Here is a 19,631-nt window from a genome sequence, read left to right as displayed (position 1 = left end):
ATATTCAGAGTGAATTCAATCAGAATAATATGACTTTTCCAGTGTAATATGGCTTCCTTTCTAAATGCACACATCTTCATACTTTGGTTTCTAATAATATAACTACAACTATGGGTCCATATCTCTTGTTGTTTGTAATTAGCATTTCAGACTCATGGCAGATTATCACTAAGATTGGGACTATGCACTTCAAAAGGAAAGAGAGGGTCAAAGCAAATAGGACCCTGACCTTTCCGATTGATTCACACACACAGCACCCTGGAGGGGGAGTAGTGGGGGTTTTCTGGGCGTGGCCTGTGGCGTGACGTTAATTGGGCTATATTTGGTGCTGATGTGTGCTCACAGAGGTCTAATGGAGAAATAGTTGAAATCCTTATGCACTGAGAGGACTTTGCTCCTGCGCTCGCACAGCAGCTGTTCCTTCCTTCAGCCGCTCACCAGAGAGATGGGTGGGGGTGGGTTGGTTTGGGAGGGGACGGCAAGAGAGATCCTGCTCCACCCTTTTTGACCCTGTCAAGGTGTACTTGAACCAGGTGGGGTCATAAAAGCCACTAGCTGTCAGGGCTGCAAGGCAGACACGAGCAGGTGTTGCTGTGTATTCATAGCAGCAGATGGGGTGTAAGTTTTCACTCAGTAGTTTTCCCTTAAGTTAACCTAACACAGAAACTTCTTCTGACTTTCAGGAAAACAGAATGTAAAGTGAATTAATAGTCGCCTATTAAAAATAGCCTACTAGTGATATATATCATATTGCAATTTTGTTTTTGAATCTACTAATTAAACCTGTTGAAGGAAAACCTTAACCTTCGTTGTTGGGCTATTAAGTCATTTCCAGAAACATTCAGGAAATGCACGTTCCCCATTGTTGACCTTTTTTTTTAATTCTCCAATTATTTAAAGATAATTTCTTTCCGTTGCATTGAACAGCAGCCAGTGAGTAACTCTTCACACACCCATGCACAAGAGAGGGGCTCTCATTTAGATACTCTTGTATCTAAATGTCAGGTTTTTGTGACAGAAAAATAGGATTGATCTTTTTCAAGCTACTCCCACGTGAAATAGGAAATTTCATTAGTACAACTAAACTTTAAAAAAAACCACAAAATGAAAAAAAAAAAAGAAAAATAAAGAAATTAAAAATGGTGAACTCACCCTCTTTTGTTTATTTGGATGCAGGCCTAAAAAAAAGTATCTTCATCTTTAGCTTTCTAGCAGCAACCCAATTAACAGGTCAAAACTAACAGGCATTTGGAGTTTTCTAATATTTTTTTATCTGCTTCAACATAAACCCTAGGAAAAACCCATATCATAATGCTGCACCCACTATTGTTTCCTTTGTGGCATTTTTAAATACTGTTCCATGTGTATTTTTGCCTACCCTGTAGGCAGAAATTCAATCTGTGTTTCAGCAGATTCACACATTCTCCCACAAGATTTTAGGTAATTTAAGCTAAGCCTGAATGTTTTCTTTGAAAGCAAAGGCTTCTGTTTTGCAGTCCTACTCCTTTGTCCAAACATATAAAGACAACAGGAGGACTTCTTGGAAACTCCTCCTGCTCCTTCACTGTTGCTGTTGGCCTCTGAGTAGTCTTCCTGTCTACTTTCTGTATTGCAGTCCATTTCAGAGACATTTCCCATATTTGATCCAATTATTGAGCATGGTCCGTTTTATAAAAACTGCATGTGTTTAAAAGAATGGGGATTTTTGTTGTGTAGCCTTCTCCTGACTGATGCATTTGGATAACATACTTTGGAGCCAGTGTGAACCTCCCTCAAATTAGGACTTTAGTTAATGAACAAACAAATAAATAAGTGAATTCAACTTTTAAATCATTTATTATAGTCTTGCTGTTTCACTTAAAAATACATTTGGTAAAAGCACACTCGTGAGATCCACTCTGTCAGGAAGACAGGAAGGATATGCAGTCCTGTCCTCCCATCTGCCAGTTGGAGTCGGAGATTTTAGGAAACATCTAACTGGATAAACAATATTTCATACAAACATATAGAAATTAGTTTGTTAGGTTCTTGATCTGAATGAATTGTGGTGACAGTGAACAGTTTTCTACTCGGATGTGAATAGCTGCTGCAAATAACAAATTCTAGTTTAAACTTTTACTGTTTCTCACAAAAATGACTCAAAGTTTAGTTTACTTTTTGGGTAGGATTATGTTACCTACTTATATGGACCATCAAAGTGTGCCAGTCAGCTATGTCATAGGGTGATCAAAATCAAGAACTTTGAGATTCTATTTTATGTCTGAAAAGTGGTCAAAGTTGCACCATGTTTGTTTTTAAGTTACATAAGTGGAAGATATATCAAATTATTACAAAACAAAATGGCACAAATCTGTGTATTATAACTTTCACTAAAGAGGCGCTGTGAATAAAAGAGAGCATAACTCAATATATGGGGAGAGCATGTGGACTTTAATTCCAAGAAGGTGATATTCTACTTGCCGTACAGTACCGGCAAACCACTTAAATCAACAATTTGCCATGAGGCAGTGGAGGAGAAATATCTTTTTCTGGTTACTGTTGTCTCCTAGCCTGACAAGGCAGCAGGGAAGCCCTATCATTTTTTATAAAGCAGAAACAGGCTTGTGTAGGTGTTTGATTGTCAGCTCTTCAAGAAAAACAGAACTTAAGCTGTAAATACCAGTAACAATAATTTACACAATGTCCTATAATATGAAATTATGAAAAACAGGCTGCCTAGGAATGGACAGCTGAACTCAGTCTAATGCCCGCTGGCAACAGATGTGAAATGCAGGCAATGTACTTCTTCCTGCTGTGTTTGCGTGCGCGCGCACACATATTTATATATAAATTTTCATGTTTTTTTTTTTTAAAGCTTCTCTCTTTTTAACTGCCATTCGTATCGTATTAAGGTCAGGAGGAGTTACACTGGGTCATAAAGGGCTGATCTGTTATGTTTTGTACGGTTGTATGATTGCCCACATTTGTGCATGAGGAGGAGAGAGCGCTCGTATGTTGGTAAGAGTGCACTGGAGCAGAAAATGTGCCGTGGATTAACATAAGCAGAACTGGCAAACTGCTGCAGCTTAGACAAAAAGCTTGAATTCTAGTAAGCTTAACGAGGCAACAGTGATCTGAAGAAGAAATATGGAAAATGTACTTTTTGAGATGAATATCTTCTAATATCATTGAAAAGTTTAATCGAGCAATTTCATTTAAAAAGTAAAAACTCACAATATGGATTCTATACATACAGAGTGTTACATTTTAAACATGATGTCGATGTGGTTTCACTACTCTTCCTCGTGACAATACGCTGTAGTTTGTCTATGGAGTTTGTATGCTGGCTTATTGAGCAGAGTGACACTTGGGTCATTAAAATTATTACAGGTGCTTTTGGTAGTTCTTGCTTAAAAAATAAATTTGCATCTCGAATAAGGTTGTCACCAGAGGGAAGTGAAATGCTCTAAAATATTCACGAAGCTCTGGACTCCAGGTGCAGTACATGTCTTGTGAATCTCCTTCAAACTTTAGAATGGGCTTTACTTCACTATTCTCGCAAGACTGTGGTGATTCCTATCCAGAGGATGTAAAATCAGCTTTTAAATTTCTTAAAAGCAATAGGGTTTTTTTTTTTTTTTTTTTTCCCTCTGTTCAAGTTTGTACGAATCACATTAGAATAGTTGTCATGAAAGCATTCGACCTGAAGCTGTTTGAGGCTGTAGGGGTTGTGAAACATGTTCTAGATGGTGAAAACCATCTCGAACATGTTAGGAACCCCTACCGCCTCCACAGGAATCTGTCCCCAAACAGAGCGAAATTACTCACTCCCGCCCATGGAGCTGCAACTCTTATTGAGCTATGGTGTGAAATTAAGCTGGGGAGATATGTTAAGTCCCACACATGTTTACATGTCCCTCCTTTCTCTTTGTACTGGGTCTTGGTCGTGGCAGTTCAAAAACAAATTAGGAATGCCACATAGCTGAAAGGTAAATGGAGATTATGAGTACAGGAGGCCCCCAGCACTCCACAATAAGGCTGTTTATGCAGATATAGGACTGGATATACTGACCACTTTGATTTTGATATTTACGTACCAGCTGTACAAAGTGTATTGTAGTAAGAAATAAGTACATATGTTACATATGTTCCTCTGAAGCTTTTTGAAACCTAATAATTAATTGAGTCAATTCCAGTTGAGCATATCAAAAAAGGCTAATCAGTCTTTGAAACAGTTCATTCCTCTTCGTTTGATTTCATAGCTTTTTTTTAAATAAGATGGTATCCCTACAGTTGTAAAAGTTACAGTTGTATTTTTTTGTGTGTGTGACATAATCCCAGTAATCATTCAAAGTGGACTTGAGGCTCCCATAACAATGTGTGTTACTTCTTTTTCCCTTTTCAGGACCAGACTACATAAAACAACAGTCAAAAGAGCCAGTGGAAATTAAAGAGGTCCCTGTTGAAAAGAAGGAAGAATCCCCACATGATTCTCCTCACTTTTACCGCAAAGGCACAACTCCACCCCATTCTCCTGTCGCTAGCCCTGCAGCCACTCCTCCCCCCTCACCTGACACTAAGAAGAAGACTGGCCAGATTGGCAACAGCATCAGTCACAAACCGAGCAAAGAGGAAAAACCATCCCGCAAGATAAGCAAAGAAGAGAAGTCCAGTTATAAGGCCAGCAAGGACGAGCGATCTAGCAGGAAGCTAAGTAAAGAAGAGAGGCTATCCTTCACCGATGGGCCTAAGACTTCTCATGCACACATTGAGGCTCCTCCTAAACCAACTAAAGTTCAGCAACAGGCCCCAGCAACCGCTCCTCCCGTGCAGCCTCCTACTGTTCCAGTCAATGGCCAGCTCCACTCTGAATATCACAGCTACTACGTTAAAGCCACTCCACGGGGCCCTCCACCTCCTGAGCCTGAGGAAGTGGAAGAAGAGCCCAGTGCCCAAGCTCTGGCACGTCTGCCCCCGCAACCTAAGTCTTTCAGCACCCCTACCCCTACTCCTAAGACACCTTCCATTCGGGACAGCAAGAGCGACCCAAAACTCAGGAAGCAAGATTCCCTAAAACCAAAGAGCCTTGCAGACACAAAGAAAGCAAGCATGGAAATTGCAGAAAGCACAGAAGAAACAGTAAGTATGCCGTAGCTCAACCAAAGTTCGTGGTGGCTATTGTTGACCAGATGAAAAAAGTTGACATCACAGTACCTGAAGCTAAATTTGATATACTAACATTCAAATGCCTGAGGCTAAGATGGTATATGTATTTTTAAGTAATTTTCCCAATTGGCTTTTTAAGGTAAAAATGGTGCTGCCTACCATTAAATGTTTTATACCAGCCATTTTAGGGGGGCATTTCATACTTCCATTTACAAACAATGATTAAAATTAATCTTACATGTTTTACTTGTAGTTTAGTGTAGGGACATATCATTACAGTGTCTCACACTTCACAGATTTCTTCTCTGTTTTTGTCAGACTAAAATGTTTCTGAACTTCATAAAAATATAACCAGATTAAGTGCAAAATGGAGTTTTGAAATGATTTTATTTGCTAAGGTATAAAAGCTATCCAAACCAACCTATCCATCCACATATAAATATATTATTGACCCCTTTGGTAAATGTGGAATATACTGTAATTAGTGACCATTTGGTTTAATTTTTCTACCCACATCTATGCCTCATTGCCGTCAGCCCAGTAAAATCAGGAAATTACCTTAATCCAACATGCCTGACATCTATCCACCTACAAATAGCAATAAAGTCATTTTTAGGCTCCAGGAAGTAAGAGAACCACAGTAACACTCATTATCCACAAGTGGAAAAAGGAAAGAAAACAGAAAAAAAAACATCTAAAGCACTACAGACCTCAGCTACCTCAGTTAAGGTCAGCTTTTATGATTCATCAACACGTAAAAGACTGGACAAAACGAGGTGAGATCCAGGCCAAAACCACTGCTGCCAAAAAGAACACAAAAGTCCATCTGAAATTTGCCAACAAGACTTCCTGATGATCCCCAAGACAATTTGGTAAAACATATTTTGTAGACTAATGAGTCAAAAGTAGAACTTTTTGTTTTTGTTGCACCATAAAACTAGCGCAGATTCTGTATGGGCCTTATTTTCTCCTTCACAACTTGAACAGTGAATTCTGCTCTTAAGCAGAACACCATGAACAAGAATATATGGCCATCAGTTTGTGACCTTAAAATTAAGAGCACTTGGGTTAAACAGTAGGAAAATGATCAAAACACACCAGCAAGTCTGTAAGGTTAATGCTTTGGAGTGGCCTAATCAAAGTGAAGTCTGGATTTAAGTCTAATTGAAATCCTGTAGTATGACCTGTGTCGACAGTGAAGGAAAAGACTGAATCTCAGCTACAACAAAGGTAGCCAATCAGTTGTTAGCTGAAGGACAATTACTTTTTCACATAGGGACAGGATGGTTTTGGACAGCTTAATTTGAAAATCTAATTTTGTACAGTTTGTCATATTCTTTGTCATATTAAAATGTGAAATGATCTGAAACATTTGTGTGAGACAAAAATATTTCAAAATTTATTATGGGTGACATTTGTAATTCTTCCACAGGGCAATCTAAGTTTACATCGCTAAAGGACAAATGTTATGTCTGCATCATGAAACAAGGGGATTAGTTACATTACCCAAGATTTAGATTTTACTACTGCTGTTGATAATTTGAATACCTTATGGCAATTTATTAAACAGCAGTACCGCAAGTAGGATTTGAAATGCTAAAACACCTAAGTAATGGTTTTTTTTTACATGAACATAATATAAAGGGTGAAAATGGAATAGAGGGAATAGAGGTACTGAACAAGGGAAATTTTCAAATATGCCAACTTTGAAAGTTAGCATGTTTGGCCCCTTTTAAAAGCTAATCCCTAGCCCAATAAGCTAACCGCAGGTAGGTAATGTTAGTATTTAGGAAGTATGGTACTTATAACTGATGCTATATTTAATATGGGGGAGAAAATACATATATTTTAACTGATGTGTGAAACTATTTCTTGCAGAATCCAAGTGACATTTAACTTTTGTATTCTTTTTCTGTGCAATGCTAAGATACTAGTTGCTAGCTAAAGCTTAATTTTAACAAACAGGCAAGACTGCTTTCAATCTTAACAGTTACCTACTGATTAAATGAAATGAATGAAAATTGTTTTTTTCCCATTTTTGGGGATGGGGGTGTTGCTGTTATAGACTAATGTTATTTTTTGTTTTCGCAGGGTCCTAACTCAATCCTTGTTGCTATGGTAATGCTGTTGAATATTGGCCTTGCAATTATATTTGTCCACTTTCTGACATGATGATATTGTTTCTATGGTAAGTTAACTTGTATAAAAGTATTATCTTTAATAGTTCTGCTCTACGGCGGAAAAGTAACCCAGACATGATGCATGCCATACAAAGATGTCCTTTTTTTTATTTGTGTACATATCTGAAATGTGACAAGGGGCCAATTAAATCCAGACTGCTCTACATTGCAGTGAAACCATGGCAACTGGTACAGTTGCATTGCCGGCCTTGAAAAGTGAAAATGGCGCCAGTGAGAAACGGGGGCGGCCGGAGGTGTTTAGGAATCAGCATGACACCGAAGAGAATGAGGAGAGAGGCATCACTACTATCAACCTGTCTTTGGCCCTCTTTAGGGCCAACCCTGTCAATTAGCACTCCTTTGGCTTCTGTATAAGCAGAAGTGAAATGTTATGTCTAGTGAGTTGAAAAAAAAAAAAAAAACCCGAAGAAAAATTTAAAAAAAAGTGAAAACGCAACCAAACGTACAAAGTATGAAAAAAGAAGTTCTTGAAACCTACATGTGTGCTGACCCAAGCTCAGGTCTCTGTAGCCCACTCTCACTGCCTTGGCAGAGATAGCAGTGGGCTGACGGACCTTGCTGGAGGAGTGCGGAGATGCACTTTTAGTTGACGGGAGCAAACAGCTGCCTTTCTATTTTGCCATCTGACGTTTTGATGGGGAGATGTGAGCCCAGCCCCAGGGCGGCCAAGAGAGCGATAGTGAGAGAGAGACAGGGGGAGGAGAGAGAGGGAGGGGGGGCGGTGATGGTGTTTGTGGATGGGGCTAGGGACTTGGGTGTTTGGAGGGTTTTACTGGGGTTCAAGCCACTCTTGCAAGAGCAAACCGCGCACGACCGTTGCCAGCAGTCAGTGCTTGCACGGTCACTAGCCAGTCTTACTCTGTTAATCCAAACATCCCTGCAGCTTTCTCAAGCTCCGTCCATTGTAATCCAGGATACACTGCTTTTGAAACACTCCCCGTGCATGGTACAGTTTTAAATTTTTTTGTTTGTTGTTGTTATGTAGCTTTTCGTCACTGTTGTCCTCCAACTGTTGGTTTCCTGCATTTTTATGCTTGTAGAAACTTTGTCAGAGAATGAGTAAAATAATTGTTTTGTTTTTTTTCCCGTTTTATTTAAATTTTACTCATTTCTACCAATTGAGCTGTAATTTGACATTACACATCCATGTTTTTGAAAGTGCAATATCTTTTTTTTTTTTGTTATTTTGTCAAAGGCTTATAATCTATTTAGCCAGAGATAGTGTTCTGCTATTCTAATAAAAAAAATCAGTTTTTATTTGTCAAACACAGGTGATTTGAATAGCCTGGTTTTTTTTTGTTTTTGTTTTGTTTTGTTTTGTTTTTTTAATACGGCGTTCACCAATGGCAGGAATTGTGACGACGAACTTGGTTTATTCTTGAAAAGGCAGATAGCTCTGTGAGAGTGAAGTAACAAATGTCTTATATTATTTATGAAATGAGAAGAGAAAAGAATATATTTTATTGTACATGCCTACACCCTTTCCGCTTTAATGAAGTCCATTATTCGCTTTCACCGTTTCACGCCACAACTGAGATGCAAAACCACAGCTTCCCAAAGCTGCTGGAGTATAAAAATAAAAAATAAAAAAAAGCCCAGCCGTGCATGTGTATGAGACTGGATTTTGTGGACAGTGGAACTTTATTCAGGTTTAGACCATGGGGAATGTGGATCCAGGGAGAAGAAAATATGCCTTTAGAAGTCTTTAACAGTGCTACTGTTTACCTCAAAAGAGATGAGGAAGGGAGGGAAGGGAAATAGATGCCATCCTTGTCTTAACTCTATTGTAGGGGGGAGGGGAGATGTTTTGACTGTTGTCGTCACCTGAACCATGCTTTTGACTTGCTTCATCCTAGCTGCTTGTAGTCTTTGTTGCGGGTATGGCATGAGTTTCTTTGATTTCCAAAGTGGTTATTTATATGGTGGACGTTTTACTGTCACCTCTACCAAGATGGAATATTTATTCATTGTACAACTGATGTGTTTGTTAAAACATTGGTCATCACCAAATAAATAAATAAATAAATAAATAAATAAAAAGGGCTTAAAAAATTATATATATATATATATATATATATGTATATTAACGACTGCAAATCTGTTCCGAAGGTTAGATTTAATTGTTGTCAAAAATTTTAATGAGCAACAGAAAACGTTTGAACAATTCTTGAACCAGTTTGGCATTTGGACAAACTACTGGAAAACATACTACTGAAATTTAGTCGTAATATTCTATAGACAATAAAATAAAATAAAAAAAAGTGAAGATTAGTCTTTTAGAAGGTTTAACAGAACAGCCTGTTGGATATTTTTTTGAAATACAACATTGCATGTTGGAGAAATTTCTATATAGATTATTATATACTGTTTGTAAGGATTTTTACAGAGCACAATCCAGAATCTGGTATGAGTCGGTATTTTTCTAACAATTTGCACATCTGTATTTTGACAATGAAGATTACTTTTGTTTGTAAGTGGTAATGTAATGCACATATGATAATGTTTGAAAGTGGAGAAAACAAACCATAGATATTTTATTTCTAATTGGTCATACTGTATGTACCATTTGGGGATGTGAAGGGCAGATGTATTTGTTTTGAGGATTTTATGAAGAAAAAAAACCTGTGGGAGAGTTTTGATATGTTAAGGTTCACGATACCCCACTGATTTGTGCAAAGTCTTTGGAGATGAAGTTATGTGTACAAAATAAAGTTATTATGCCTTGTTAAACAAAATGATGCATTTATTGTGTATTTTTATTACCATCACCAGTAGAATCACAGCTGCCCTCCTCACAGAGGAGGGTTTTAAGCTTTTATTCAGCTTTTTTTAAATCACAACATTGTCCTTTATTTATATCCTGCACAGTAAAGACCTATATCAACTTCTTTGGTGAATATTTCATCTTGTAAGCCGTTTTGTCCAAGTGCTTCTCAATGGACAAACATTTTCCACCTTTCTTCTTATAAGAGCCTATAATAAAGTTAGAATATTCTACCATCTTACTTTCACTGTTATTTTCCATCGCTTTTGTGTATTTATTATAATTTTATGTGACTTTAACAGAGGAACACAAGGAAGTGCATACCTGAAAAGAAGAAGTAAAATTAGACATGGTTTTCAAAATGTTTACAAATGAAAATCTGATATGTGTCAAGACTTTACAGGGCTTCCAATTCCCGTATTTACAACATTATCTTAGTTCTTGACTTCGACTGGGCTGTTCCAACACATTAATGTCATCCTGCTGAAAGGTGAACCTCCTCCCCAGGCTCGAGGCTTTTCCAGCCCGTTACAGGTTTTTTTCCAGAACTGGCCTGTAATCAGTTTGATCAATAATTCTGATCAGCCTCGCAGTCCCTGACGAATGAAACCCATCCCTACGGCATGATGCTCCTGCCACCATGTTCATGTGAGGATGTAGTCTTCAGAGTGATGCGCAGTGTTATTTTTCCTCAACGTGTCACTTCTTCAACGTGTTTCCTGTTTCTTTTTATCTTTCATGCCTTTTGAACAGCCGCCATCTCTCCAACCAGAGTAATAAACTTCTACAGATCCTCCGTTGTTGACATGAGCCTTTGGCTGCTTCTAAAACATATAATTTCTGTGCAGTCGGTCATTTCTTGAAGGTTCTTTGTTCGCCAATAATTTCTAAACCTCCGTGACCTTCACAGAATCCTTGAATTTATACTGGACGATGCTATAAGGAATTGGCAGCACATGGTTTTATTTGGAAGTATCAGAGTAAAGTGGGCTGAAACAAATGAACACCACACTTTTCAGATGTTTATTTATTTTTTTTATTAATATTAAAGTATGCATACTTTTTCACCCACTTCCACTAAAACAATAGGTGCAATTGTGTCAATTAAATTTTACCTTTGTTCAAAGATTGCTGATCTGCAATATGAGATGGCATGAAAAACCTAAATTTGCTTTTCATGCCCGTCTTGACTACAACTGTGACTAAAGCACATCTAAGCAATATATCTACAGAAATTGAGCCTAATAGAAGTTATTCAAAACGTCACTGGTTTCCAATGAAATATAAAACAAGTATGAATCAGGACATTTCAAGAGTTCCACTTATATGCTTGTACCCAGTCTTGTAATCACTTCTGTGTATCTCCAAGCAAAACATTGGCCTAATTTTGACCTTCTCATAATGAGATCCAGGGGGAAAAGACCAGGCATGGAATCAAAGAATCTCAGTAGGGGTCTCACATTAGCCGTGCAAGGAAAAGCAGGTGCTGTAGTTTGTCTCAAGTCGGTTCACACTGTTTCCACTGTGGATTGGCCTTAGATTAGTGTAGTGTTACACCAGCAGCAGTAGCACCTGCCTGGTATGTGCTACGTTGTGTGTGTTGTTTGGAACACACCGAAAAAAGTTAAAAAAGAAAACAAAACAAAAACAGGAAGTTTTTCTTTTGACTTATGATTGTTTAGCTAGTTTGGCTTTCATTGGAATAGTCCAGAGAACACATAAGAGACCTATGTTGGGCAGAACTTGTCACTAATAGTATAGAATATCTCTGTTGCTATTCTAATATGGCACAGCAAGCTGGACAAGATTTGGTTGCACCAGCCGTCTTGGACGAATATAAACCAGACCCTTTTAAGTCCTAGCTTCCTGCGGGGTATTTAACAAATTGCAGGGACAGCTACAATTTAGACCCACAGGCTATTCTGCAGTTTATATTAAAGCGGATGAATCATATTGGGAAGAGAAAAGTTGTGAGCTAAGACAAAGCAGTAGGCTCAAATGCTGGACCTTTATTTGAAGGTTTCCTTTTTGATATCTGAGAAATGTGCCTGTCACATCCAGAAAACCTTCAACCTTCAACAAATACAAAAGAAAAAGTTTTGCAAAGTAGAAATGAACTCTGAAGTAGAAGCAAAACAAACAGGAAAGTAATAGCAATAAAATATGTTTTAATCAATTTATAATTTTACACAGAGAAAGTGAAAATAACACAAAAAGAGTGAGGAAAATCTTTCACAAATGCATTTGTTTTTCAAATGAAGACTGCTACACTACCTGCACTGCCAAGAAAAGATGAGGAGCAAAAACAAAAAAAAAACACAGCTTTTGTGTTTTTCAAACATATTTAGACATGTCTATATCAATATCAAAGTTACTAAGTAATTAAAGTCATATAAATGAACATTAAAAGCTAAGCAAATATGCTCTAAAAATAATCATAAGATGCGATGCAAAATGCAATTTCTGTTCAGGATTAAATTAGGACACACCAGAAATGTTTGCATTTGAATTGGTGAATGTCACACATTTAGTTGTTTGTGCCTCTGAGTTTTTAAGTTAGCCTCAACATCATGACGAGATCCAAAGCGGCGTTTTAGATCTTCAGAAAGACGATTACAGCACCTGAAACAGAACAAAAGAAGAAACCGGAAAAGAATAGGCGAAGACAGAGGAGCGGTGATTAATGTGACGAGAAACTGGTGAGTCTGATCTGATGAATACATTGCATACTTGGTCCACTTCAAAATGGTTTAAGAATAAAAAAATTAAGGTTTTTAGTGGCTTAGTCAAAGCCAATACACAAATCTGTTTGCTGCTGTGGTATGACATTAAACAGACTGTTTATATTTGAAACCTTTCCAACATGGCTGAATTAAAATAATTGTCCAAAGAAGAGTGGTCCACCATTTCTCCACTGAAAGACTCATTTCACAAAATGCATAAGGATTATTAGGTTCAGTGACAATTACTTTCAGATAGGACTATGTTTTCAATCGCTTTCTTCATTTAAAAATAATTCATATTTGGAAAAGTTTTTTTTTCCTTTTTTTACGTATAAATGTTATTTTTGTCACGTTATCAAATGGGTGAAGTGAAAAATAAATAAAAAAAACTTAAGTCTAACTTTCTTTTTTTAACTTCTTTAGCATGCAACCTCCACCTTCAGAGGAAAAAAATCTTCAACCAGTTCTAGAACTGGTTGAAGATTTGCGAGCAGTGAAGAAATATCAGAGCCCAGCGGTTTTCCAAACTGCTGCTTAGACATCAGTATTGACCAGATCTAATTTTTGTCCCTACCATTGCCATTGCATCATCTGTTATACAAAGAGTAAAAAAAATAAAATAAAATAAAAAAAGACTGTTATAAAACTATAAAACTGTCGCTCTGTCATTTACAGCAAGCCATATGCTGTGTCTCATTATATAAACAAGAAGCAGGGCCTTGTCAGAGCTACGCAGTAATAAACCTGTTCTCACACACTGTTTTAGTGAGTTCTAAAACAAATCAACATAATCCAATATGTGCCTCAAGGTTTGTCTCCCTGTTAATTTAATGGCAAATGAGTTACATTGTGTTGGCTCACTTCTCACAGGGTTGTTTTTATGGGGTTCTTTACGGTGAGCCGTACCAGTTCAAACAAAGTAGCGCACTGGGCCCAAGCTATTAGTTGTCACGTCCACTTGTCTGCTTATTAAAGCTTCCATCAAAAACAGAGAAATGGCTGCACTCAAGTAAAACATAAGTTTAGTTGTGTGTGTGTGTGTGTGTGTGTGTGTGTGTGTGTGTATGTGTGTGTGTGTGTGTATGTGTGTGTGTGTGTGTTATTGTATGTCAGGGTTCCAAGCAAGTTGCAAGCAAATCACTTGGTCTTTGCACAAGTGAAATTCCCCCTGTGTTTCTGGGTTTACAGACAAGAACAGCATCATACCATAATAACAGGTACACTTTGTTGGCTTACTTCTCACAGGGTTGTAATTTTCCAAAACATCTCAACATTAGACATTGAAGTCAGCCCCTATTTCCCTCCAGTACGCTGTGTCTGTTTGATAAACAGCACTGCTATACCCAGTTGTTTGGGTCTCTGAAGAAAAACAGGACAGCATCTGCACTACTAGAGTGAGTGTATGTGGGACAACGTGGCACATGGAATAACAACAGGTTCAAATAAAATAACAGTCTAATGTACTGTTATTATATCTTTGACACCACATGAGTAAAAATTGGGGGAAAAAAAGTGTTAAATATGATTATTGTTAAGAATAAAGCTATTAAACTAATTTGTAGTTTCATGACTCACACTTGAGTTTTTAGTTTTGGTTTTGTTTTTAGCTTACGTGTTCCGACTGAGCTTCTTTAAATCAGGACTGACATGAGAATTTTAAGGCACTGTGAATGGCTGCAGGCTAAAGGAACAGCACCCCCAAATTCATTGTGACAAGCCTTAACCCCCCCACCCCCCACCCCAAGGGAAGAAATGCCAGAAATGCCCCCACCTCATTGTTCCACATCATGACTAGAAAATTTGACCTGGTTTTATGTCGTACTTCTTCATTAAAACGCCGGTCAGAAAGATGCAGTGAACTGACATTTGACAGGTATTGAGTTATTAAACTGGTGTTATAAACAAGCTAGGATTAATGTATGCTGCAAAAGAGTTAAGTGTTCAGTGAGGGAATAATTCAAGCTTAAATGGTAAATATTGTGATCAGCAAAGACAAAACGTTGTTTAATTACAAAGTGGAAGGAAGAGGACACATGAATTTCATCATTTTCTTTAAACCAACAAAATTTGGTGCAAATATTTATTCAATAGAAAATATTGAATAAAAGTCCCTCAAGCTCAGACAGATGACATGGACAGCATCTGTCATGATTTGTTGTGGTAGAGTTGCAGTCTCAAGAATTATAAACTTACAGAGCACACTGGGGAAGTGGGGAGAGATCTAAACTGGTGAGAAACACAAGAGGAGGACAGGCACGGAATCAGACAGGTGCAAAAGGATAACACTGGGTAAGCAAAGGAGGGATCTGGAAAGGAATGGACTGACCACATCAGTATTTGAATGCCGTGGAGGTGATTACGGAGAACAGGAGCAAGTTGATCCAATTGCAGCTGTGATAAGACATGAACCGATGAGCTGACAGAACAGAACATAACACTGGAACGAGTCACACCAAAAGAACCTGAACACTCATCTAAGGCAAAACTAACCTGAAAGTCCAGGGATCATGAAACCTCTACTTCTGGTAATCTGTTAGATTTAGCCATGAACTTTGACTGGGCCATTCAAACACATGGATATGCTTTAATCTAAATGACTTCACAGTAGCTCTGATTCCATGCTGGAGCGTTGACCTCCATCCCAATCTCAAGTCTTGTGCAGCCTGTTACAGGTTTTCATCAAGTATTGTCCTATATTTAGCTCCCATCTTCCTGTTAGCTCTGAACCAGCATCCCTGTACCTGCAGAAGAAGCACATCTCCATGGCATCATGCTATGTCCACCACATTTCACCGTGAAAAAGCTGTGTTCAGAGTGATGTGCAGTATATTATAAATTTTCTGCTACACATATAATTTTATATTTAAGCCAGAAAGTTTAATTTTGGTCTCATTAGAACAGAGTATGTTTTGTCTGTATATTTGCTACATGGCTCATTTAAGTAATTAGGAAAAAAAAAAAAAAAAGAAGCTATTTTTAAAACTTTTTTTAAGCAAAACAATGGGTTACCATTTGTCACTTTCCACTAAAGGGCACATTTATGCAGTGCACAGCTACTACACTAATGGTCCAGTCAGCAGATTGTTCTCCCTGAGCTGTTGATCTCTGCTGCTTCTCCAGAGTTACCATGCAACTTTTGGCTACTTCTATGAGTCATACTCAATGGGCAGCTTAATATTTGTGCCATAATCTGTGAAATCTTCAGCACGGACAATGTTTTCTGATCTAACTATGCTAATCTGGAATAATCTTCCAGAAAAGTTCAAAACACTGAGTTTCTTTAAACCATACAAACAAGCAGACACTAATTGGATGGCTTCAGAAGGCAGTTTGGTACAGCAGAATATTATTTGTAAAAATAAATGTAAACTTAACTTTTTCTTCATAATGCACTACTTTGCGTTTCTTTACCACATAAAATCCCAAATAAAATACATCAAGATATGATTGTATGCAGAATTAAAATTCAAGGCACTGTATATAACAGAATGCATGTTTTTTGGTCCATGAAAAATATGTGATATGTCTCATGCTTCACTTATAAAACGGCGGCTGCCTTTTCTTGCTTATTACCTGCACCCTAATGTTTCCTCACCAGCTTTGAGAGGCGTGTGAAACTGTCTTCAGAGTGGTTGAAGGGACTGTCGTTGGGGCTGGGCCAGACAAGAGAATTTGCATGTATTGTCTATGTTTATGTGTTGCGTTTAGGAAGCCCTGTTCTGAAGGCCTGCAGCAGCCTTCCCCCCAAAATAGAGCTGAGAGCAGCTGCAGCAGGGCGGGTCGTATCAGAAAGACATCAAAGCGGCTGCTCTCTCCCGCCCACTTATGATCAAGTACTAATGGTGTAATGGAAGGTCGGTGATTGTTTTTGGTCGTGAGTGAGTTGTGGGTGAGTTGTGTGCGAGAGTTTACAAGAAGCACAGACAGTGGCAGAGGTTGCAAGACCACTCAGGAAGATAAAATGACAGGATAACTAAAGCTCAGACAGAAACTCCAGGTCAGATGTCACCTCTACATGAGTCGCTGCTGACATCTGTTCCACCAATAGGCACACTCGGTTATTAAATACTGGCCAGAGATGTCTAGGGAAAACAAAAATCTGTTGGCCTTTTGAAAACATCCTAAATTAACAAAGTGCTAATCAATACAAAAATTCATCACCCCGGCATATGAGGAGCACTGTGCTCCCTCTGTGAACTCTTCTGGTTCAAACGGCGCAATTTACAGTCACACTCAGAGTTCAAGCTGTCAGTGTCACAGCTCAGATAACTCTGTCCATTTGGAAGCCTCAGATTTCACCAGTCATCACTTTTCCTCTTGAAAGTACTCCACACTGGGATATGGGCAAAGTCACACTATGAACATAGCTTTGGAGTTTGGAGTTTTAAGGGCTTAATGGGCTGGAATGAACTTAACAGGTTTTTGATTTAAACGACGAGCTGAATTATTTGGTTTAAGAAGGAGGTTCTTTTATTCAACCTTGTAGCAAAGCTCCACTGTAAGTGGTGTACTTTTTACATTTTCTAAAATCAAATGAATAGATAAATAGATAAAACTGGTATGATATGTTTTATTATTAATGATATGTTTCATTTCTATTGGGTGGACCTATGAAAATGTATAAGGGGTACACGGTACACGTCTTCTCTGTTGAATCCAGATTTATGGGCTAGCAAAATGTCTCTGTCATGTCCCACAACCACCTGCTTTAACTCATCAAGGGAGGTGGAGGCAGAGAGGCACAGGCGCCCCCTTTTGGAGAAAGAGCGCAATGACCTGTAAATCAAGAGCAAATTCAAAGTCATTTTACCACGTGGTTCTCAGGTTTTTATACTCCAAGTACCACCACCTTGACTTTTATTTTAAAACATAATCACATCCAAACTTGAACTCTGGCAGCTGTTTGTTTTACATCATTAGAAAAATAAAAATAAAACAAATAAACTTTACAAAACACGTTCCTGTCAACTGAAACTGCTTAATTAGTCTGAATTCCATATGGTAAAATCAGAAGATTATCATCAAGCTGGGCCTCTGAAAAAAAAGAAGCACACGGGGAATATACTTGTATATGAATACGCTTGATGTAAGTTATTTCTTTAGAAAGTGTATTTCTTTGAGATTGGCCCATATGTTGTTGTATTTCTGTTGTTTCTTAGAAATATGGATAATTGAGCATATTTATTTAAATTTGTAATTTTCTATTTTTTTAATTAATAAAAAATATATTTATACATAATGTATGTATTTATTAAATGTAAATATTTATATCACATGGTAGGAAAAAAAATTACACGGAACACATTTATCGCGGACCGACCGGGTACCACCAACAAATTAGTTCCGGGTGGCTAACGTTAGCTGAAATTTTATCTCCGTAGCTCAGTTATCCACACGGCGGTAAGAACACCTTTTTTTATCTTGACTAAATGCCCATTATTGTATTATTTCCCGAAATAAATGTCTGCTATGCTGTTTACACAGAGATCAGTTATTGGGAAGATATTTTGTCTATTTTAAAATGAGTTAGCTCCTTTAGCTACCACTGCTAACGCGAACGCGTTTAAAAACATTATCTGAAAACAAACAGGCCGCTGCCGATATGGTTGAAACTTCCTAAAAACATAGCCATGCTTATGTCATAGTTATACATATTTATGTGTACATTAGTCACTGTCTGAAGATTTTCTGGACAATGTTTATCTTGGCTAAATTTAAAGTTCCGCAGTGACTGTCAGAAATCACTTCCAGTAAACCGAATGGGGCTTACATAATTTTTTTTTACCGTCAATAATCTAATCATTATTTAGAATTGACCAGTTTCACATTTCAGATGTTTACCCATTTTAACATCTTTCAATTAAATTTTAGGCGAATTAAATTATGTTCTGTGTTTTTCTACTTTGGCTTTTAGGATTAACAGAAATCCCGGAACAAGATGGGTGAGGAGTCACGTCACACATTTATCTCTACCTTTATTAAAAAAAATTCTGTTGTCAGTCCATAAAATCAATTTGCTGTTTCACAGTTTGTTTTTCGGTAGTTAACTGAAAAAAACGGCTAGAGATTGTTTGCCACTGTGCTATTTAGTCTCAGATTGTCATTTTTATATTATGACTTGACAGATGGTGAGGAGAGAACTTTTGGTGGCTGTGAAGGGCCAGATGCCATGTATGTGAAGCTCATTTCCTCAGACGGCCATGAATTCATTGTGAAAAGAGAACATGCCTTAACATCGGGAACCATCAAAGCCATGTTAAGTGGCCCAGGTGAGGACTAAGCCAAGGCATTTGAGCTCTTCTTTATGATTAAAAAATTGTTTTTGAGCTGTAAAATGCTTTGATCAGCATTTTGTTTATGGTTCTCTTGCCTGGCAAGACTTTTGTGTTGTAGGGATATTTTTGTAAAAGGAGTGGATTCCAAATCAAATGGGTGTATTAATTGTACATTAAATAACATACAACAAAAGTAGACATTTCCTGAAGCTTGAAAACATTGTGAAGAAGCAGTAAAGAGATTAATGATGGGAAATATCTCTAGGTAAGATTAAAGAAAAACCACGGCAATGACACAAGGTGGCTGGTAGGTCTGTTTTTGCCAGCTTGTGGTTCCATTTTGGATACGGTTGCTACAGTTAGCCTGACAGCTGATGACAACAGTTCAAAAAGTTCATGCAGAGGGCATAATGTTTAGGGTTCTGGATATCCTGGATAGAGGATAAATGCCTTTCTATCTACTGCGCAGCCCTCTTGAATATAAAGTGACCACAACAAACAAACTACAAAGCTCCTTCCTTTT

The 19,631-nt window shown here is 37.8% G+C and overlaps 1 protein-coding gene and 1 long non-coding RNA gene across 2 annotated transcripts in view; both read left to right on the top strand.

Moving 5' to 3' along the window:
• Positions 1 to 8,927, top strand: part of LOC103139789 (junctophilin-1-like) — a 37,474-nt gene extending 28,547 nt beyond the window's left edge. Inside the window, exons 5-7 of the mRNA XM_007554613.2 lie at positions 4,385 to 5,118; positions 7,237 to 7,333; positions 7,498 to 8,927. Of these exons, the coding sequence (XP_007554675.1) occupies positions 4,385 to 5,118; positions 7,237 to 7,317 (815 nt within the window). The 3' untranslated portion in view covers positions 7,318 to 7,333; positions 7,498 to 8,927. The remainder of the gene's footprint in view (positions 1 to 4,384; positions 5,119 to 7,236; positions 7,334 to 7,497) is intronic.
• Positions 8,928 to 18,143: 9,216 nt separating this feature from the next.
• Positions 18,144 to 19,301, top strand: LOC103139788 (uncharacterized). The gene is made up of 3 exons (XR_476443.2): positions 18,144 to 18,233; positions 18,748 to 18,775; positions 18,959 to 19,301. It is a non-coding gene; the product is annotated as an uncharacterized LOC103139788 (long non-coding RNA).
• The last annotated feature ends 330 nt before the right edge of the window (positions 19,302 to 19,631 follow it).

This window comes from Poecilia formosa, unplaced genomic scaffold (assembly GCF_000485575.1).
Source record: "Poecilia formosa unplaced genomic scaffold, Poecilia_formosa-5.1.2 Scaffold64, whole genome shotgun sequence".
Classification (NCBI taxonomy): domain Eukaryota; kingdom Metazoa; phylum Chordata; class Actinopteri; order Cyprinodontiformes; family Poeciliidae; genus Poecilia; species Poecilia formosa.
The sequence above is the reverse complement of the archived record's forward strand: the minus strand, read 5'-3'. Positions and strand labels throughout refer to the sequence as shown.